The sequence below is a fragment of the Rhizoctonia solani genome, chromosome 6 (assembly GCF_016906535.1).
Source record: "Rhizoctonia solani chromosome 6, complete sequence".
NCBI lineage: Eukaryota > Fungi > Basidiomycota > Agaricomycetes > Cantharellales > Ceratobasidiaceae > Rhizoctonia > Rhizoctonia solani.
In genome coordinates, this window is record NC_057375.1 from 1,712,369 (window position 1) to 1,734,493 (window position 22,125).

Sequence of the window (22,125 nt, forward strand, 5' to 3'; positions counted from 1 at the left end):
AGGCGAGAAGACAGAATGCGTCAGTGTGTGGTAGATATTGTTTTGTTATTTGTTGGATCGTAGATCAATCTTCTGGGGATCTCTTTTTTAGGTACTAAATAGTACCGCTGTACGTTTCTGTTATCATGGACATGCATTTTCGTAAATTTAGTATACCTCGTGCTGAATCATGACCTATCCAGGGTTATGTTTGAGCCCCCTTCGATTCGGCCCGGCCATGATGGAAGATGAGGGTCTCTAAGGCCGGAGATTGTAATTGAGTTTAGTCGGAAGATACTTGCTATGAGAGTGTTAATTCATCTGGCCACTAGTGAGAAATAGAGCCCAAACAAAGCTCGACTTGGGGCAGAATATAGATTTGATACATTCCTTTTGTTAAAAAGTCACCATTATAACCAAGCCTATACTTTCCTGTCTGACCGATGGTGCTATATAGATTTATATCTAATTACGTGCCCTCATCAAAGGCTTTCCGAGTCTCAACTCATTGCATCGTAGGGGCTGAGCTTTGTCGCAGTGCAATATGGATACCATAGCCACGATCGTAACTCTAGTTGTCCTTGGGGCAAACCAGAGAGAAGCAGTCGCGTTCATTTCCTTACATGTTCTTTATTATCAAAACTAAACTCGAGTTATGTGAGATATTAATGTATATTGTGAATATAATATAAGTGTACTATACATAGTACTTTTTGCCCGAGAAATTCATGTTCGAAATGAGATAACCAACCATGAGCTTATTTAAATCCATGAATACACTACAATATCATTATTCGTGATCGAAAAACCTAAGCATAGCGTCAACGTTGAAGCTATACAGCGTCACTTTAAACTCGAGTCACACCTGACCATCCACGGCAGCCGAGCGCTTATGAACTCAAGTCTATCCATTCCACTGCATTCAGACTTTCACGGCTTTTAACAAAGATGTCTGAGTCGATTAATTTACTTGGGAATTATCCCTACAACCCACGCTATGCAGGAGCCGTTCAGCATAACTCCAAAACCAATGAGCCCTTTATTGCTCTACCCGCGCCCCATTCCAACATTCACTTGACGCCTCCACGACTAGACGATGCGGATGATATTTTGCCCATAATGAACAATCGAGAAATTTTTATGAACCTTGCCAGTGCTCCCTATCCCTATCTTCGAGAGCATTGCGATGCACGCTTGCGGGATCGAGTCAGAGACTATGAGAATGCTATGGCACACATGTCGAACATTGCTGAAGATGTCAAGTTTCTTGATTTTTCCGTTCAGACACATCAGGGAGGTCGCACCTGACGGAACCGAGACATTCTTGGGGGATATTGGACTCGTTCGCGAATGTGAATTCTGCGAGATAGACGATAAAGAGTCCAGAGCGGATGCTGTGAATACAGATATGAGCCTTCCGCCGGGAGACCCACGTATTGTCTGGACATTTGGAAGTAAGAGTTATAATTGGGGCTTAATCTGTTGCCTTTCGCTAAATTTTATGACTTTATTAGATTATCTTCGACCAACACACCAAGGACGAGGTTATCATGTCCGTAGTGATTAAGACAGTGACCGATGTGTGGGCGATTCCCCACATGAACGCACGTAGATTTTATGCGGCAGCATTCATCGAGAATGTTGGAAGTCAAAAGGTGTTTCAGAAGAACGGATTCGACATCGTTAGTCGAGTGTATGGTGCGATTCGGTTCCCTGAAAGCAAGGGTGGTCATGTCAAGGAAAGCATTATTCTTCGTAGAGATATACCCACCCCCTCATAGACCATACTTTCGATGGACCATACAAGTTGGCTTAAATAGCAATGATTGCCTTTTCTGGTATGCATCGGACCCTGAATCGAGAGTGGCAACTTCAAAAACGCCGAGTAGCCACTCTCGCGCTTGCGACCTACCACCCCACCGTGACGCACGCTCCAAGAGGCCAACTGACGCCCAGCAATATAAGAATTATAGCTAATTACTATAATGACACGTCCAAGTCGGCTGAAATCCGGCTTGCATTCTAAATCTCCCGAAATCTCTCGCAAACACCTCCCTAGTGATTCCCCACGTCCCCCATAGCTCGTAGACCACCCAATTACGAGGTTGATTTCGTCGGTGATCCAAGGCCTTCTAATCCTGAAGAGTGGATTATATTTGCACAAAAGAAGCTTTGGACAACTGGAAAGGTGGTGGATGTGATTCAAGCTCTTGCGGATATTGAACCGGATCTACTCGAGTTCCTCATGTCTGGTTTGTGTAGTGCCATTTTTTAATAATTCTTACTCAGTGTGATTTGATTTTCTGTAGACGAGGAAGTTCGTGGTGCTGTACGCACTTCTGTGTGTGGGGCGGCCTTCCCATCCACACGCACTATGTGGCTCAATAGCCTCAGCTACTCGCTCTTCCAACGATTCCTTACATCAATCGACTTCCTCCGAACCTGAGTCTGGTAGATCGTGCCGTTGATGAAGCATGCCGACAAGTCATTCCATATCTGACCCTGCTTTCTGCCTTGGGTCAGATCCAATTCGCCGTAGCTATCGAACATGAAGAAGCGTTCCCGACCAAGAAGAGTCAGAAAAGGCGCAAGGCCAGTAATGCTATGCGGGTGCGTCAAAACACGTCTGCAGTTGATCCCCGGCTCTTTACGGCTGTTGGTCTCGAACATCCGACCACAATAGAGGAGTTGCAGAAGATCGAGGTACAAGTTATGCAGCGGCTTCAGGTGCTACTTGAGGTTTGTAAATCATCGTTGCTCCTATCGTCTGCTTATGAACTCTCTCAATAGGTGCTGCTTGGTGCCTTTGAAAGCGCAGAACTGGGGGCTTACTCGGAAACATTATTCTTCGGCAATCCCTTTCAACAGATCAATGAACAGTCAATGGTGGCTATTGTTGCCGATGAAAGTACCGAGGGGTCCGACCCTCTTCCCGTAACAAACCCAGGTGTTTTCCCTCATATTCGACCACTAGCCGCCGCAAAGTATTTTGACGAAGGATCCGCGCTTGGAGCATGGTCGATAATCTCGGGCCGAGCAGTGAATGATCTTCGACAGATGCGCAAGGGAGATAGCCATGTCTTTGGGATGGTCGAGAAAAAGATTACGTAGGTCTCGTTGCTAACGCTTAGAGTTTAAACTTGATTTACTCCTTAATTTCATCCAGCGAACTCTCCCAAGGATTTTTCTCCGAAAGCAACCAGAAGAGGCTGGTTGGATTAGACACTGAGGGTATGACAAGACCCTTTGTTTATTTTTAAAACTAATGCATCTCTCTAGTCCCGATCTACGAGGCCAAGGTTTCACGCGACATACGCATTGTATACCAAATCGACCTCGACACGGATGTAGACGCAAAGGTGTGTTCTTCAATTGGGTATTTGTAACAACCTAGTCATCAAGTTGATCAACACCCTGTAGATCGACAAACAAAGTCAGTTAAACCCTGATGATTATCAGCTACGCCATCAACTGATACACCCATCTCCCTTAGTTATTAGATTTACGGTGTCTACACGCATGCCCAACTCGATAACAGACTATGGGCACTGGTCTCACACTACCATATTGGTCGTCGCGGCAAAATATCGTCGAAGGTAAGCAAATCCTTGGTCGGCGGTCATTTGCGCGACGCTAAAATATGGGTTCTTTAGGTGTCTTCATCGTGAAACCCCGCGCGCGCCAGGCCAGAATGTCACCCTGCCTGCGTATTTCCCTTACGAAGACACAGAGGTTCCCGGAGACTCTTCGCCGCCACCACCCACTGCATCAGTAGAGAGCGAGATGTCAGACAAGGATCTCTTGAACGTGAGTGACATATGTATATTTCAATAAAAATCTTAACAAATCATCGGTTATAGCTACACTCCCTAATTGCGTAGGTGATTTCAAGCTGGACACGCGTCATCTAACTCTTTATTCTAGCCTTGAGAAATTTATACCAATGTCACGGTCCCTCATCGACGGTAGGTCATCTCAGTCAGCTTTAGACACCGTTCTGACGCCATCTCACAGCAATATTGAACGATTCCGACTCGAATCACGTTTTCCAAGTTTCGTGCGTAATCATCTTGTATTCTGATGGGATTCGCGTGACGGAGCCATTTCGTCTAGCCCGAAGGAGAAGGAAATTATTTATCACGACTCAGCTTGCTTTGTCTTGGGACGTAGTGGAACTGGTATGAAAACCTATTTCTGAATGACTAAAACACTAAAGATTATGCACAGGAAAAACAACAAGTATTGTATTCAAGGTATGTCGCTAGTCTGATCGTTCTTCAAGTTTGCTGAATGACACCGAAAATTGTAGATGATAGGGATCGAAAAACTATTCGAACAGATGGGAGAAATGGCCAAACCTCGTCAAGTGTTTGTTACACAATCTCGTGTCCTTGCTCAGAGGGTGCAAGAATACTACCAGAGCCTTGTGAGTGGCCCTTCGGACACGTCGAACAAGTCAAGCAAGTCCGTATTGTATTCAAGGTATGTCGCTAGTCTGATCGTTCTTCAAGTTTGCTGAATGACACCGAAAATTGTAGATGATAGGGATCGAAAAACTATTCGAACAGATGGGAGAAATGGCCAAACCTCGTCAAGTGTTTGTTACACAATCTCGTGTCCTTGCTCAGAGGGTGCAAGAATATACCAGAGCCTTGTGAGTGGCCCTTCGGACACGTCGAACAAGTCAAGCAAGTCCGACGAGGACGAAGAGCACGTTTTGGCCGATCTCGACGACGAGGATGTTAGTGCGTTTGGACTTCCGGCCAAGTACTCAATGCTTGAAGATCGCCATTTCCCTTTGTTTGTGACGTTCGATCAGGTAGGCTTTGCAAGATGGCTCGATTCTACAGGCGGTCGAACTCACCTGTATTATAGCTTTGTAGCCTATTGGAGGCAGATTTTGGCCTGCAGTTCAAGCGCCTGACCCGGACAAGGCCCATGCCGCTGCCGAGAAGCGCTTTGCCCTTTCTGAAGTCGCAGACGTCAAGATTGACCTCGACCAAGATGATGAGGCGGCACAAGACAACGACAATAAACCGGCCTCACCCACGGTTGAGACTACAGAACGGATGCTGGAAGCGAAACAAGCTGCAGTGACTTTCGAGTACGTTTATGATGCACGTACCATTTACAATCTGTGCTGATAGATCTACAGGGTTTTTGTTGCCGCTTATTGGCCACATTTTGATTACCAACTCAAGAAGGGGCTTGATCCTGCGTTAGTATATAGCGAATTTCTCGGCATTATCGGCTCTGAGGCTGCTCTTTCGTCCAAATATGGCGCACTAGTCGAGACGAGTACGTCAACCTACCATAAGAATCATCGTTTGCTTCCCAACGTGGTCACGTATACGATTTATACGAAGCTTACCGCAAACGCAAGCGGCACTTAGAGGCTATGACTCCGCAGAAGGTCACTTGCATCCTTAGTTGCCTTATTCTGCACGTTGACCCATCTCTTGAATTAGGACACACGCACTCGTTGTTGCTACAAGCCAGAAGTCCCGGTTTCAATTTGATTGTTTGTAAGTTGGTAGTTTGAATTATGATATGACCCACTCATGCGTTATATTATATAGGTATATCGATGAGTACGCTTTTGGGGAGTATTGAATGAAAGATAGCTAAAAGCCTTACAGGCCCAAGATAACCTATTGATCGACATGAAGTGTGAGTAATTTGGCAATTCGATCCAATTCTGATTCAGCGCTATCTAGTGCTTCATAACCTCAGTAACACCCGCATGGAATCTTCGTCGCAGGAGATACGGCTCAGGTGGGTGTATATTCAGCGAAATATAACTTGGTATCACTCAACGTTTTAATAACTATTTCAGCTGTAGTTTCCTTCCGATTCGAGGACCTCAAGCATTCATGTGGCGCTTGGAGGTTAGTTAGGACATCCGCTGCGGATCACGTTAGTTAAAATGGCCTTATAGGAAAAAGATGATGCAGTACGCTGTGGGAAGCGAAAGGCATTCACCCTGCCTTGTTCCATCTTGCCGTGAATTACCGGAGTCACGGTGGAATTGTGGATTGCGCTAGTTCAATTACTCAACTTATCTCCGAGCTCTCCCATATTCGATCGACAAGCTCAAGAAAGAGACTGGCATCACCGATGCCCAAAACCGGTCTTCTTTTCTGGTTGGGAGCGCGGGGTCGTTCGTTTCGAAACAATTTCTCAGGGAGAAGCGTAAGTCGTCAAAACTGAGCCAAGCACCTGGTTGCTGATATAGTATAATAGGGAGACTAATTGATTTTGGAGCCTCGCAAGTTATTCTTGTTAGGAATGAGGCAGCTCGAAACGCCCTGCGCGAGCAAGTCGGCGAAATTGGACTAATTTAACATTATACGAGAGTAAAGGTATGCAAAATATTATTCCATCATATAAAAAATTATGAATATTTATCTCCAGGTCTTGAATTTGACGACGTCTTGCATACAACTTCTTTGGGACTCGGTCCCCAACGAATCTACTTGGCGAGTTATTCTACAAGGTTTACACGTAGCGAATATTGGCCCAGTTCCCCGGTTCGATGAGATACGACATGCAGTTATGCACAGAACTAAAAACTTATATGTTGGTCTCACGAGGGCTCGCAATCACTGTTGGATTTGGGATGTTCTGAAAAGGCAGAGCCAATGAAGGTAGGTAACTTATTGTTGAACTTGGAATAACTCATTCATGTGCACCGTAGCTCTTTTGGCGAAAGCAAGGTCTTATTAAGGAATGTGGGCCAAATGATCCCATGCCTCAGCTTAGCGGTAAGAGACTACTCTTGAATCCTGTTAGCTCTGAGGCAAACACCTTTGATTTACTAGTGTCCTCAACCGACGCTGACTGGGCGAAGAGCGGCCGACTACTATTTAATAAACGACTTTATCCACAGGCAATGTTCTGTTTCGAGAAGGCCAATTTATTGGTAGAACGGGATATCGCGGCCGCCTATGAGTCTCGCAAGCAAGCCAGACTATTGCAGGCAGCCAAATCTGTTGATCGAACTACGCGTCGTGCCGCATTCGCAAATACAGCATCAGACTTCCTTGGGTGCGCGTTCTTATCCAAAGGAAAACAACAAACGTCGTGTTATTTGCGCGCTGCAGAGTGCTATTTACAAGCCGAAGACTGGAAAGCTGCGGCTGAGGCATTTTATTCCGCTAATGACTTTGACATGGCCGCAAGGAACTTCCGCCGTGCGGGTTGCTTTGATGAAGCTATTGGTGTAGTTAAGAAGCATCGGAGCTGTGTCAAGAATAATGTTGCGGATGACATTTTTGGGGTCGCTCGACTGGAGTATTTCCGTACTAACAAACTTGAGTGAGTACCCCAACACTCTCCTTCCATAGATATTCCGTACTCATGCCCGAGACTTAGGAAAGCGAGCGGACTGTTTGAAGAGGTCGAAGATCAGTTGGAATATATGGAAGACTATGGATTTACCGGAGCTCTTATGCATGTTCTTGAACATCACAAAAGATTTGATCAAGCTGCAGAGGTAGCCTTCGCAGAACGCAATGTTACAGAAGGTGTCCGTCTACTGTCGCAGTCTGAACATCCTGCATCTGTGCGGAGGGCTGTTGAAAAGGCTCTTCGGGGGCTATGGATGATGATACCCTTTGGACTTACTGGTGATAAACGGTCCAACCCGGCCATTCTTCCGCTTATCGATCAGTTATCTGCGAACACTGCATTGAACAATCAAGAGGCTTATGAGGTAAGTAAAATACTTAGTATACTAAATCAATAACTCAGATCTGTGTGCTTCCTGCAGCTGAAGGCATTCCAAGCCTTGCACGCAAATGATGTCAACGCTCTCTTTGAATTAGCTCAGTCAAGCTGTAGCTCTACATTAACTCTGCTTTGTTTCTCCCATAGCTCACGCCTGCTTACACCACACCGGAACTCGACGATCGCGGAGTTTATACAGAAGGCTAAGCCAGCTATAGATTACATTGGACAGTTACTTCGGTTCGCTCGATCCCTCGACGTCACCTTGCATGAAACACAGAAATTCTTAGGGATCGACCCTATAGAATCTGCGGAATCTGGAGGAGGCAAATCTCATTTGCCAGAATACTGGATACACTCTACCTCCCCCATGTTTGAGGGAGCCCAGAAATCCTTGGGTGATGCGACTGCGACCCCATCCACTCTCGGAGTCCTATCTTTGGCCGTCTCCGAGTTGCACGCACGTCAACTCGCTTCGACTGTCATATATGACACTGCACGGTCAGAGGTGCGCAAAATGCATATTGCTACTAACTCGGGCTGGTATCTCTACCCGTGCCTGGAATTTGCCATTTTCGGGAGATGTAATCGAACGGATTGCGGAAGGCAGGAAGTCAACAGTCGTGGTTTGCCTAGCGAGCAGCGTCAATATCTTTATAACCAAAGAACCCGGGGCTTAGTTATGCAGATTTTAATCGTGCATGCCTACCAAGTTCATACGAATCTGAACGAAAATGAACGTCGGGAATTTAGGCGGCGAGTTCAAGTTTTCAACACATGAAGCTGTTGCTGACGGATTATTTCTATAGCATGTGGTCTCGTAGGTTGTACGAAAACTTTATGCCCCACTTTCCACCACTAGGAAATGTTTCATGCGTCGATTCTAGGCGGATACCGGAGTTTATTGACAGTACCAACGCAATATCCGCCTGGTGCGAGGATGCACTCCACGAGTTAGATCCTGGATCTGGACCTCCAAACAAATTTTTATCCGACGTTCTGGCCTATTTAGATATATCGTTCCGGGTTCACCGACAGGATTATATTTTCAAATTGCATACCAGGAAACTAGTGCGCCCACGGGACGACTTGATGGTTGAAGTCGCTGGCCCTATCCCTATCAAGTATTCGATTGTCCATGACTTCATAAACTTCTACGCTCGAAAGTCGCAAGATGTCATTAGCCGTGTAATCCGCGCAACCTGGTGGGTCGTTTCCCTCATGCAAAAACAATCGATTGTGACAAATCGCATATAGGCACATTGTTTGGAAATCTCTGGCAATAGAGGCAAATTTGCTGGTGAACATTCTAGAGTTTATTGGACGCGAGATTATCGTACATTGGAGGTTTTTCCAAAAGGGCCACGATGGAGTATTTGACCAGCTACTGCTGCCGCGGTCCTGGGCATTCGATCTCGTAAGGCGCCCTCCGCTTCCTTTGCAAAAAGGAATCGCCCTACATGATTATTTGAACACTCTTTACAAAACTTTGGAACTACTTCACAGTCACGAAGTCATCCCATCTCGTATGCTTTCAAAGTCCATATCTTTACTCAAACCTGACTAACTAGCTTCCCAGCTTTGTATGGGTTTAATGGCCCACTAAATCTATTAGTGCGATCTGCTTTGATTATGAGAATGTAAGTTAAATCGCAGACATCCATCCAGTTACCCACGCTAAGCGCGCCTTGGCCCCCCAGTTGTCGCCTTATTGTTCTAGGTAAGATGGTTTTCACTAGGAAACAGCCCATCGTTTTGCTCAATTAGAAAATCAGTCGCCAACAACATATCTATTCCCCAGAATGCCAAGGAAGGAATACGCCGAGTAATTACCGGGTCGTTGACTGGTCCGGGCCAAATCCACACTAAGTTATGTGCTAGGTAGGTCGGTTTAAGGATGATTTCGCTTCTACATTATAAACTCATTTGGTCAAATACCACCAGATTTTCCGGCGCCCGTTCTTGGCGAGATTTGTGGGATGCTGTTCGGGATTCCCCACTGAATCAAGGTGTCGAAGAACTGGTCTTTCTATCCCTTCGTCGAGACGGGTACAAACCTCCTCCTATCAAAGCTGTCAGGCCAATTACCTATAGCAACCTCAACCCCGAGCTCGAACAACTCCTCTCATTAGTTGAAATCTCTGCCCTTAATCCCGGAGCTAAACCGTTTATTCCTCAAGCTCAGAATATTGCACCCACAGACGCCGAAGATACGATCGAGCCAACCCAGCCTACAGCCAACGATTCAGTAGAAGCCAACGAGCTCTTAGAGATGGTCATACCAGACGGCGACCTTCCCTCAGTATCGCAAGCCGAACCAGAGCGTACTTTCACTCTATCAGAGATTGAATTCGGAAAGAAAATTCTTTTCTGCTTTAGGCGTCACATGTTATGCCAACGAATACTGATGAGGAATGCTATCAAAACTATTTGGATATATTACCTTCGACACAGGCTCCGTCACAAAATGGGGATGACGCCGACCGAGGAGCAGATTCGTAAAATATACAACGAATACAAAAAGGATGTGGATTCCATCGACTGTCCCCTACTTTATGCCCAAGCCTTCCGGTACCATGAGCGCGTATTACTGGGGTGCATGCCGCACGTTTTGGTTTACCTTCGTGGCCTTGAACGTGTCAACCAACAAGAGAAAGAGGCCAACAAGAAGAGGTTACAGAAGGTACAGCACGAGGAACTTGACAGGGTTCGAATTAGAATGGACGCTTGCGCGTGAGTAGATGCCGCATTTATGTCTACGGACACCACACTAATTGCTTTCTGCCCCAAACCCCAGTAAATTGGCAAAGAAGATAAAGGTATTGTTACGTCGCATTGCGCCAGGGTCCCCTGCTCTACACAAGATTGATACTCTTCGAGAGGAGGTCAATAAGGTGGACTTATTGCGGATAGAAATACTAGGCATTTTTGGAGAGAGCACCATACCGAAGTCTCTCGAAGAGCAATATTCCCTTGGAATCCTGACGATAATGTCCCCGCCTCGTTCTACAACAGCACCCAAGCCCTCGAGACCTGATCTCAATACCTCTGATATTACAATGTAATGCGTCCGGCTTCGTGCCCCCTCTCTTATTAGTGATACATGCAGGTGTCTTGAAAATATGAGTCTTCGTCTCTGCTCAGTTTTAATGATGTATGCGTCTTCTGAAAGGATCACCAAGTCTCGAAGAATTCAGATCGTTGAAAGGTAAACGAATAATTAACGCAGATGAGCAATGGGGGTAATTTTACGCCCAAAATCAAGCTAAATGACTCAGACCACCCGACTTAGTACCAGTCTCTGCATCCGACTTGCCACAACCGCCTATCTAAGAATAGATATAGCATATATCTTCCCGAGGTTGAACAAGTTCGAACTTAAATTGGCTGCTGATTACGACAAACGTTGAAGTGGAAGATGTATTTCGGTTCATACGTATACAGCTATGAATAAGTCTACACTGTACAAGGTTATAATGCTGAAAATCAGTGCGTGTGTTTAAGTGAGAATTGAGCTAAAATCAAGATCAATACATACTGATTTTAGGTATCAATTCTTCCATAGTCTGATTCATGCTGAGGGAGGCATACTAATATTGTAATTGTCAGGCCATATCCTACTGAAAAAAGGAATCTTTTGCTGATGTACTGATTTTCAGGATCTTATCACACCACAGTGTCTCGTTACAGAGACTGAGGGAGAAAGGCAATTCTGTCGCTGGTCGCGCCTATCACTATTAACCCTCGTCTCTATCTTGTAGTTATACAGTCAGAGAGAGTTTGACAGACTTTGCGAGCTGATCATTTCGGTCCTTGAACTGATAACCTTTCTCACATAATACACCTCTGGATACTTCAATCGATTCAATGAAACATCATCAGCGAGTGTGATGTACGAGAGATTGCAAAAATGTTCCGGCAGACCTCCAACTTCTCTGGAAATGATAAAAAGAGTGGACAAGCTGGAATTTGAATCCAGGACCTCTCGCACGCCATGTAGGCAGTATGCCATTGCTAAGCGAGCGCGCTACCAACTGCGCTACATGCCCTTGACACGTGATCCTTATTGATGCACAACTTTCGTGACATGGTTTTTTTTTTCTTTTTTAATACACGTCCATATATAAACATGCGAACTAGACAAACCGCTCACAAAACACTGAACCGTGAGACGCTACAAAAGACACACGAAGAACAGAGGGAGAGAAACACAATGTAACTGTGGTACACATACAAGAGCAAGACTCGGGCGCACCTGATTGCGTGAGCCACTTTACTTCAGAGTTGGCAAAGTGTTCTCCCTACATATACAGCTGGGCCACCATCTTGCCCGTGCTAGGCCACTATGCTAGGATAAGCTACACGATTGAACTCGGATAGGTCGACCTGAGCCTGCTGATTCACGAACAGCTACTAGGACTCGGAACTGTACCTCTAACAAGGGTGTGGCTGTGGAGCGTTTCTTTTTGGTATTCAAGACAAAACTTGCGAGACGTCTCAGCTACCCAGATCAAACCAAAATCATTCCTTACCCCCATTCTCCTAATCAATCTGGCTGCTCCTGTGCTGGTCCTCTGAACTGCGTTCCTAACGCTGCGATCAGGTCCTTGGAGTCTCATTAGCGGCAATTGACAAATTCACCGCTTGTTTCTTCCAAACCAACCAATCATCTGCCGCAGTTATGTGCCTCACTCCAACTTCCAAGGCTTCAAATCACCACGTACCGTGCCTTGCCGGTGTTCTCACAAATTATATCCGCTTGCTCTCACGACCAGCCTTGACTGAGATCTTATCCGCTACCTAGACTTGACCAATGCCCCAGAAAATATGTTGAGCCTGGATCAGGCTGTAGATCAAGTTACCGCGGCCCAATTTGTGCCGCCGGTGTGTCTCGTGGAGTACCGGCGGTTCAGTAGAGCCCCTGACTCCATCGTAATCGACACGCGAAGCTGATGTTCCTGTTTGGATTGAATCTATGGATTCACGACCACCGGGGCTATATAATAGGGAGCACACTAGTTTAAGCAACCAAAGGTGGTAGGCCCCTCATGGCTCCCGTTGCATCTGTCTCAAACGCGGTATCGCAATGTCCTGTGATGAGCGGTCGCCCATTAAAGGTCCGTTCCTTTTGTTATAATTCTTCTTTTTTATTTTATTCAAACTCGTTCTCTTAGGGCAATTATCCACAGTACCATGGAAAGCCAGAAATACCTCATGGAATGGCAAAAACTTTGAATTTGGCTAGCGGTAAATTGCAGGAGCCGGTGTCTATGCCTACCAGTGAGTATTCCGATCTCATTGGGTTCATTAACTCAGGCATTTGGCTCTTAGCCTTCCCTATCGGGTGTAAGGAAAACATCTGCCATGGAAGGTATGTTCAGTCTGCCTAACAGTCTGATTGTTTCGTAAATCTAACAATTGGTAGTATGATGGTTAAGCATGACGAGCCTCTCGGCGGAATGGAGCGAACTATGGAAGAGTTCTGGTCGGAAGCCGAAGAGGTGTGTTACATTAGGATACCTGTTGAAAAATGGCTGACTGTTTTTGAAGTACTTGGCCGAGTACTATAAAGAAAATAAGCTTCCCGTATGTGACCTACTCGCCAGATTGAAGCAAGTGGAAACAGATATCCGAAATCAAGGGTGAGAGAGCTCGTTTGATTGCATCAGAGTATAGTACTGAGGCATCGAGCAAGTTATTACACTCACACCTACGACGAACTTTCATTCGGAGTAAAAACAGCTTGGAGGAATGCTCGCCGATGTATCATGAGAAGCCAATGGTTAGCTTAGCCTGGGTTATTTATTCCATAGCTAATGTGTGCCCTTTCAGGTCCACAATGAACACCATTGATTGTCGTGATGTCACAACTGGAGAAGAAATGATCGAAGCATGCCTGCGTCATATTGAAATTGCGAATAATGGCGGCCGAGTCAAACCTACAAGTCAGTATTCAATTATACTAGGCCAATCCCCTAGCATTGATTTTATATTTTATCTTTAGCCACCATCTTTCCACAAAAGTTCCCTGGGAAAGAGAGTGCTCGCATCTGGAATGCTCAGCTCATGCGATATGCCGGTGTAAGTACCGTCGCTGCATGGCTGGTCTTCTTCCCATCTGATATTTTTTCCAGTATAAAATGCCAGATGGATCAATATTAGGCGATCCCATGAACATTGAGCTAACAAATAGAGCCATAGAACTTGGCTGGAAGCCAAAGTACGGGAGGTTCGATGTTCTCCCAATCATCGTTGTTCCAGGTGGGGGTCAAGGTGAACCTGTCATGCGGGAGATCCCAAAGGAGAACATTCATGAAGTCAAAATTACTCATCCTACATTGCCATGGTTCGAAGAACTAGGGCTGAGATGGTGAGCTTATTCTTTGATTTTCCTTGCCCTATTCTTAGAATATATATTGTAGGAACTCTCACCCTGCGGTCAGTAATTTGACTTTGAGCATCGGAGGGATCGATTATACGTGTTGTGCTTTCAGCGGTAAGTTTAGCAAAGATTGCTTTTGGACCATTAGGTCTAATGCGGCTTCAATACTAGGCTGGTTCTTGTGTAACGAAGTCGCTACACGCGATTTGGCTGATGAGCAGAGATACAACGTACTTCCTGCCATTGGCCGGGGACTTGGACTGCCGCTTTCAAACAGGAGTTTATGGAAGGTAAGATTCCAGCTAGCGTTGTGGGCCGCCGATCTAATTTATGAAATAGGATCGCGCTGTCTTGGAACTGAACCAAGCAGTTTTGCACTCCTATGATCTCGCCAAGGTTACTATGGTGGACCATCACAGGTAAAGATTAAGCTATCCCTGTTTTCGATATTTGGCTAATTTGACTTTTATACAGTGCCTCGGACAGCTTTGTGAGATACTACGAGAAAGAAATGAAGATTCGAGGGCATTGCCCAGGTGACTGGGTAAGCGCGTATATGACCTATCCCTCTCTACATTCTAATAAATAAAAAGGTTTGGATTGTCCCCCCAACCGGGGGGTCTACCACAAAAGTGTACCACCAGGAAATGTACAACTACCTAATTAAGCCTGCGGTCTTGCTGCCCATCGTGAGTGATTGTCGTGCCCCTAACTTGGGCTTTATCTGACTTGACTTTAGGAGGAAGGGTGGACTACCTATTTCCGTCGTATCGGCAGGACTCTGCCGTCCGATGATAATAGTACAGCTCAAGATGACGCAGAAGACCCGAACCTGATCACGATCGCCTATGGAACCGAAACAGGCTCTTCACTCAATTTTGCCAAACGGCTCCAGGAACACCTTCAATCCCGTTCCCTCGAAGTCGTAGAATCCCTAGTCGAGCTCAACGACTTGGATCTCACCAAGCTCAGCGGCACTCTTGTAGTAGTGACTTCATCGTTTGGTGATGGCGAAGCTCCGAGTGACGCAGATCTGTTTTCCGAGCACATTGACGATCTTGGGTCATCTCCACGCCCGCTCGAACGAGTTGGTGCTAACCCTGTTCGCTTCGCGGTCTTTGGGTTGGGTAACTCCATATGGACCAAGACTTACCAGCAGTTTCCGCGCTGGGTAGATCAAACTCTCGAGCGCTTGGGCGGAAATCGGATCCTACCATTGGGCGAAGGAGACGAGACTGCTGGCACGACCGAAACCGCGTTCGCAGAATTTACTCGTGCACTCTCGATCGCGATCGAAGTAGGAACCGAGACGCATAATTCCAAGGCCAATCCCTCGCTCGAAGAGGAAAGTGCGCTTTCCAAACCTCTGGGCTCAAGTATGGGATCCATGCAAGAGAAGTTTGTTGACACGAGCCTGGTCGGGCGCCGTGCCCTCTTTGAGGATGACGCAAAGGGTTCAGAGCACCGCGCGGTATATCATCTGGAACTTGCTCGGAAGGACGGCCAACCATGGACCTACGACGAGGGCGATTACTTGTCGATTCTACCAGTTACTGCGAATATTGAAGCACTTGAAGTCTACTATAAGCTTCATTTAGAGTACGATACTGTGAGTGGTGATTAATTTTATTTATTTGCATCTATTAACATGATATGACTAGGTTGTAGACGGGAAAAACGTCCGGGATTTGCTCCGAAATTATATTGACCTTCATGCTCCTCCCACTAGAGAGCTGCTTTCTCTGGTTCCCGACTCTCAATCTACTACCACTGCCCTTGATGCCATTCGACTGGTCAAATTTATCCCTACGATCGAACAAGCATCCCAAATCCTCCGCGCACTCCCCATCAAGCGCCCTCGCGTTTTCAGTATCGCTGGTTCAACCACTCGCGGATCCGCCACCATCTCACTTACAGTGGCCGAGCTCTACAAGGGCCGCGTTTCCGGTTCCCTCATCCACACACCCGTAGCCAGCTTCCACTCGGTCACATTCAAAACATGTGTCCAGCGATCCAAGTTCCACCCACCCTCCGATCCCTCGGTACCGCTTATCCTCGTCGCGACCGGGACGGGCGTGGCGCCCTTTCGCGGGTTTGTCCAGCGCCGAGCGGCCTCGCACGAACACCCCGGCAAAATCCTCGCGTTCTTCGGGTTTCGTGGGCAGCACGAACATTTGTACACCGACGAGCTCAACTCGGCAAATCTTCCTCCGTTTATGCGCGTGCTTACTGCCTATTCGCGTGAACCTGGTCAGAGTCGGGCTTATGTCCAAGATTTGATGGTGCACTACATGGCGGACGTGATCGGTATGCTTGATTCGGGCGCAGCGATCTATGTATGCGGTAGCCACGAAATGGGCCACGGGGTCCACGATACGCTTATCAAGATCATGAAGGAAGGAAAGGGACTTGGCGACGAGGAGACTCGTGCATACCTCACTAGACTGAAGCGAGAGGGCCGATTGTTGGCGGATACTTATACCAAGGGCAAGACTGATACCGATCCAGTCCTACCCCAAGGCGAGCAATAATCAAATTATGTAGATTTCTCGGGCTGAATGTCTCAAAATGTACAATAACATATAATAATTACCGAATTTTATAATTTACTCTGGTTTTACAATCCGTTTGAATGGTTGGTATACTTCCGTTACCCAGAATCAAGGAGAATGGGTTCTTCTGTGCACAAAGGTGACTATATGCACCTTGCAGACCCATATTTCAAATAAACTGAGATTATCATGGTCATAGGAGGCCTAAGTTTAATGATCATACAATAATAAATGTTTCCGAAAAAATCTATATCAAGCTTGAACTTGGCCCGCCCTGGCATAGTCTACGTATCCTTTCGGGCCGGGGCTATAGAACGTATTACGGTCGTAGTCTGCCAAAGCAATTCCATTTCTCAGACGCTCAGGCAAGTCGGGCTGAGAGGTCCATGGTTAGCTTACTGGCACTTGAGCAATGAGAATAGCACTTACATTAGAGATGAAGTAACGTCCAAATACGATGGCAGTATTGTCGTGTTTGCTTGCTGCTTCTTCTCCCCTCTTGGCGTCATATCCTCCCGCACTGAGGAAGGGACGAGGACCCCAGATTTCTCGAGCAAAATCATTAGACTCGGGTCGCTGTTCGAATAATGAATTTCAACATGTGTGCATCACGGTTGATGATGGAGAAAGTACGAACCTTGACGGTTTGAACGTCCTCGGTAGGCGCTTCTTCCACAAGAGGCTCCACGAAATGAACATACGCGAGATCACCGTGATGCTGAGAGAGCTCGTTGACCACATATGAAAATGTAGGAATAGGATCTTGCATTCTCATGCCTGTTTCCAAAGTCAGAACTTGTCTAACCTGTATGAAGTTTGTAACGGATACTACTGACCCTGGAAGGTATTCCATGGAGAGAATCGAATGCCAGTCTTCTTTTCTCCGACGGCAGCAGTGACCGCTTTTACCACCTCGAGAACAAAGCGAGCCCGGTTCTCGACTGATCCACCGTATCGGTCAGAACGTTTGTTCGAGTTGTCCTGCAGGAACTGGTCAAGCAAGTAGCCACTGGGTAAATCCATATATTAAATAACCGTGCCCGCTTGAAATTGAAGATCGAAACGACTTACTTGGCAGAATGGATTTCGACACCATCAAAGCCCGCTTTATGTATCGCGTTCTTGGCTGCTTGTACGTATTGCTCGATGTACTGCTTGATCTCATCCTCGGATAGTTCCCTCGGGACCGGACCGCCTTGTTCCATCGGGACTGCAGAAGCCGAGACGAACGGCAAGCCTTCACGCGCAAGGACCCTGGGGTCTGCCGCACGTCCCAGCGCCCAGAGCTGGAGAAAGATATAAGAGTGCCGCTCGTGTACCGCATCAGTCACCTAGCAAGGCCGAGGTCACACAAGTCAAGGTAAGAACATATATCTCTCAATAAATAAACCTTTACCTTTTTCCATGCTGCAATTTGTTCATCGGACCAAATACCCGGAATACGATCGTAGCCAGACGCTTCTGGAGAGATAGGCGTGGCCTCTGTAATCAAGAGTGTACCAGGAACCTCGGCTCTTTGGGCATAGTATTCGACACCGAGCTCGGTGTGCGCATGACTGTCGTCAGCTCGGAACCGTGTGAGTGGAGCCATGACGACTCGGTGGGCGAGAGTAATATCTCCGAGTTGGAGAGGAGTGAAAAGCTTGCTCGACGAAAGGGACATGCTGTAATAGAGGGCTTATTAAACACTTGGAGTTGAAGAGGATTGGGGATGAGGATCTGGTCGAGCAAGCAGGCGGCGAGGCCATATTTATACCTCTCTGCACAAAGCGAAGAATGATTACCAAACGGTATTACAACTCCAATTGCGTGCTCTATGGCTGATGAATCAAACTATGCCCGACGAATCAAACATACACATTCGGGCTTCAAGAACGGTCATGACTAAAGGGATTACTCATGACGAAAATCAATTTCAAATTAACTCAAGGTCTGTTATGTGTGTCCAAACAAGTCCCAACATGATTGGAAACTTGAAATTTGGGATTTGATATCACAGCCTGCTTGCCCAAAAGGTCTCAAAAGCGCGTATAGCTCGTTCTAGTACACTACGTACACCATGAATAATACATTTAAACCAGGATAACGAAACAAAAAGAAAAAAAAGACCGGACAACGAAAAGAGAAGAAAGCAAAAAACGAGTGTGATCGGTTCGTGGATTTGGACATTACGAGTTTCATGGATCAGACACATAACTTAAGCTTCAAAGCACTATACTCCCTCCCCCTCCATCTATCCATACTCTCTTCGTCTCTCGTGTTACGACTCGTCTTCTTCTTTGACCACCACTTCGGCAGTTTGGAACAACATCCCAGGTAATCGACCACCAGCACCAGCACCAGCAACCCAGGCGTCCAAACTGGGTCGAGGACGGAAACTCTGTCGGCGTCCGGTCACAGCCTTGGCAACTGGAGTGCGAACAATGCTCTCGTCTGGTTTTCGTGCGTTCTCGTCTGGCTGCTGGTGCGATGGCTGTGGCTGTTGTTGTTGCTTGGGCCGAGGCCGGGAACCAACACTCCTGCCCATACCCATGACTGCAAACTCGGCCGACGTTCCGGACGTCTTGGTCGGACTCTTTGGAACGGTCGCGCTGACCGATCGTCCGTTGCCCGGAAGCTTATTGGTGCTCACGCTCCGTGCCGTGTTCTTCGATACGCCCAGAGGTGTGGCTTTGGCGCCTACCGACTCGAGTCGTGGTTTCTTCGCTGGGGGTTCCTGGTTGGACCTTGAAGCTGTTCGGGGCGCGGGGGCTTTTGCTGCGGGAGCTGCTGGGGGTGCCTGGCCCTGAGGTGTAGGAGCTCGACCGCGCTAAGAGGAAAGACGGCGTTAATGAACAAGATCTCAAGTATGAGCAATTAAACATACCTTTTTCTGCTCCTTGAGTGCAGCTTCAGTCTCGCGCACCTCATTGATGGTATCTAGCAGTCTCACACCCTCCATGGTAAACGGTCGTCCGCGCTCTTCCTCCCACTGAGTAAGCTCCTTTACGAGCTCCGCTTCCAACTAGCCGCATTAAACGCATTAGTATCAACCTATCAATATGAAACCCGAAGAAAACACACCTTGGGCTTCTCGCGCTCTACCCTCTTTCGCATCTTCTCTTCACGCAACAGTCGACCAGGATCACCTCTCACACCACGTCCGGTCAACCTTGTTTGATCCGAAGCCGCAGCCGCAAGTGCACGCTGCTCGCCCACGATAGCCTCCCACTTTTGTGCTTTGGCGAGTATGGCGTGTTTGCTCGCGAGTTCGCCTCGAAGGCGGGCGGCTTCGTCTTCGTGTCGGGTAAGTAAATCCTCAGAGGGCTCGTCTGATGGAATATATATGTGTGTGAGCACAGGAATGATTGGAATAGGAATGGCACGCACCGTCCCAGAAACATGCGAACTCGGCTCGTTCTTCCATACTCATCATGAGCGCATCCCACAGTTGAGTTAGTTCAGTTCGGACGTGAGCCATAAAAGCGACCATTTGTTCGCTCTTGAGAGCCTTTGTTCGTTTAAGTTCGGCTTCGTACTAAGAAATATATATTATTACATGCCCCGAATAGACCAAAGTAAATACTTACGGCAAGGACAGACCTCTCCGAACACCCTTGGTTGCGTTCGATAAACGCCTCGACCTCTTCTTCCGGAACTTCAAGTCGAGTCCACAGTGGTGCCAACTGGTTGTACAGATCTTGGATTCGCTGTTCACGATGAGACTGCTCGCCTTCGAGCTATTCTCCACAAATACATTAGCGACCGAGTTGAAGCTTGTTTCGTTTGAATATAATAACACACGACTCACCGCTTTAACCAACTCGGACGACCATGCTACAATTTCCGGTTTCGGATCCAAGCGTTCGACGGCCCGCATAGCCGCTTTCATCCCATCCTCAGCATCCCCGGAACACTCGCCCGCCGCCTCCATTTCGGCCTCGGCGTCGACCAGGCCTCTTAGGAATTTGACAAAGGCACGGTCGCCTTCGGTAACGTCATCTCGGGATTCATCGTCCCATCCGTCTTCTTCACTGGGCAATTCCATTCCCATTTCCAACATCATCCATGAAGCGTGCAAGAGCGTGCGCGCTAGTTCTGTTCTGCGCTCGGTGAGAGCAAGTTTGGCTCGCTGAAGTTCTCTGTCGAGGCGGGCGAAATGGGCAGGGGATACATCTGCCGGAGGGATATAATCCGAGGCTGGGGGTGATGGCAGGGTCGAGTCGTAAGGTGGAGGGTGAGCAGATGGTCCAGGAGATATGGAATGGTGGGTATGTGTGGTGCCATTCGTAAGCGGAACGGGACCGAGTGCAGAGATGGTGAGATCAGAGGGGCGTGCAGCCGGTGCAAGGCCGTTGATCGCGAGAATTGATGATCGGGTTGAACGAGCAGTCGCTTTGGAAACTCGGTTCGAGTTGAGTCGAGTTTCATTTTTATCTAGTTGGATAGGTATTTGGCCAGGGGGTTCAAGAATATCTGGAGGAAAGAAGTCTTCGCCTACAGCACTAACAAGTGCTCGTATCCTGGCATGCAGTGCCTGGAGTTGTTCTAATTTGGCTGAATGCACTCGAACGACAAGTGCTAAATTTTTCTCTAAAAGTTCATATCGCTTTGGATAGTTCTACGAACAAGACGTCAGCGATGAATTCTCCAATAAAAGCCCATACGTACCTGCTCCTTTCTCAACTCATTAACCGGCTTCATTCCTTTGATTGTTCCAGCGATACTAGGTCCGCCCAACGCTACAGAATAGTCTTGACATTTTCGCTCCAATTCATCGCACTTGTCGGCCCACAAGGCAACATCCCGCTTGCGTCTCTCAACACGCTCTTCGACCGCATCTGCCAGTACCGTTCGTAGTTCTTGTAACTCTGTCGCAAGCGCCGTCGCAGGAAGCCCTAGCTGGGCATGAAGTTGCGGAAGGAGTGCGGTGTGGAAGGCGAGGTGTTCGTGGAGTGATGCTAGTAAGGTTTCTGCCGTTAGGCTCATCGTGGTAAGTCGCCTGTCCAACAAGAAGCCACGTGACACGTGATCGCGTTGTGCATCGCCACCCCCAATTGACGAACCTGGGACGGTCGATTTGATCCATGTGCATGGCCGTGTTGCAAGTGGTCAGACGGCAGCGAGCGCTCCATGTGATAATCCACTCGAAAATCCAGTCTGCAGGTCATGTTTCTCGACAAGGGGCAAAGAAGTAAACGTTATCTCGTCGTCGCAGTGATGTCAGTCAGTAAATCCGGCTCTATGCGCTCATTTGAATGAAGAACCTGCAATGTCTTGATTGACTCTAGCCAAAATTAAAGAGCTTGCGTCCTTCCGATCGAAATCTACTGCCGCTCCGACCCACTCGGAGGTGCCAAATACATCAATGGATTTGTACCACGGTAGATAATCCCAATTTCATCAATCCACGAGTCGCCAAGACAAACAGTCTTCTGTGAGCTACACGCATGAGTATCTTAAACGGAACCGAGCTCGCCTATCCCTTCGCTTAGCCTCCATTCA

General features: G+C 47.3%; 4 protein-coding genes and 1 non-coding gene across 5 annotated transcripts; 2 read left to right on the forward strand and 3 right to left on the reverse strand.

Moving 5' to 3' along the window:
* Positions 1–927: 927 nt before the first annotated feature.
* Positions 928–10,772, forward strand: RhiXN_05969 (GNAT family acetyltransferase; the record flags this gene model as incomplete). The annotated part of the gene is made up of 39 exons (XM_043325785.1): positions 928–1,217; positions 1,264–1,417; positions 1,494–1,677; positions 2,061–2,231; positions 2,289–2,308; positions 2,368–2,718; positions 2,770–3,086; positions 3,146–3,210; positions 3,259–3,338; positions 3,400–3,412; positions 3,473–3,575; positions 3,633–3,786; positions 3,840–3,856; positions 3,904–3,944; positions 3,994–4,036; positions 4,093–4,157; positions 4,207–4,232; positions 4,289–4,405; positions 4,441–4,461; positions 4,518–4,610; positions 4,664–4,798; positions 4,863–5,083; positions 5,135–5,277; positions 6,049–6,171; positions 6,223–6,299; positions 6,335–6,341; positions 6,394–6,509; positions 6,573–6,626; positions 6,677–6,743; positions 6,801–7,296; positions 7,354–7,693; positions 7,751–8,208; positions 8,517–8,912; positions 8,965–9,233; positions 9,287–9,347; positions 9,408–9,427; positions 9,483–9,588; positions 9,652–10,440; positions 10,505–10,772. The coding sequence occupies 39 exons, from the start codon at positions 928–930 to the stop codon at positions 10,770–10,772; spliced, it is 6,471 nt and encodes a 2,156-aa protein (XP_043181217.1).
* An 889-nt stretch (positions 10,773–11,661) lies between these two features.
* Positions 11,662–11,756, reverse strand: RhiXN_12390. Its single transcript has one exon. It is a non-coding gene; the product is annotated as a tRNA-Ala (tRNA).
* Positions 11,757–12,755: 999 nt separating this feature from the next.
* RhiXN_05970 (nitric oxide synthase, inducible protein) lies at positions 12,756–16,620 on the forward strand (the record flags this gene model as incomplete). Its single annotated transcript, XM_043325786.1, has 16 exons — positions 12,756–12,824; positions 12,882–12,987; positions 13,039–13,078; positions 13,133–13,208; positions 13,258–13,349; positions 13,403–13,489; positions 13,540–13,652; positions 13,712–13,788; positions 13,842–14,077; positions 14,130–14,203; positions 14,261–14,379; positions 14,429–14,508; positions 14,564–14,633; positions 14,683–14,778; positions 14,829–15,698; positions 15,751–16,620. The coding sequence occupies 16 exons, from the start codon at positions 12,756–12,758 to the stop codon at positions 16,618–16,620; spliced, it is 3,075 nt and encodes a 1,024-aa protein (XP_043181218.1).
* Positions 16,621–16,893: 273 nt separating this feature from the next.
* On the reverse strand, positions 16,894–18,304 carry RhiXN_05971 (NADH:flavin oxidoreductase/NADH oxidase; the record flags this gene model as incomplete). The annotated part of the gene is made up of 6 exons (XM_043325787.1): positions 16,894–17,016; positions 17,071–17,217; positions 17,279–17,418; positions 17,478–17,650; positions 17,713–17,972; positions 18,038–18,304. 6 exons carry the CDS (start codon positions 18,302–18,304, stop codon positions 16,894–16,896), a joined length of 1,110 nt encoding a protein of 369 aa, XP_043181219.1.
* A 597-nt stretch (positions 18,305–18,901) lies between these two features.
* Positions 18,902–21,709, reverse strand: RhiXN_05972 (microtubule associated protein (ASE1); the record flags this gene model as incomplete). The annotated part of the gene is made up of 8 exons (XM_043325788.1): positions 18,902–19,450; positions 19,508–19,645; positions 19,705–19,952; positions 20,011–20,158; positions 20,211–20,360; positions 20,432–21,241; positions 21,292–21,622; positions 21,687–21,709. 8 exons carry the CDS (start codon positions 21,707–21,709, stop codon positions 18,902–18,904), a joined length of 2,397 nt encoding a protein of 798 aa, XP_043181220.1.
* Between the last annotated feature and the right edge of the window lie 416 nt (positions 21,710–22,125).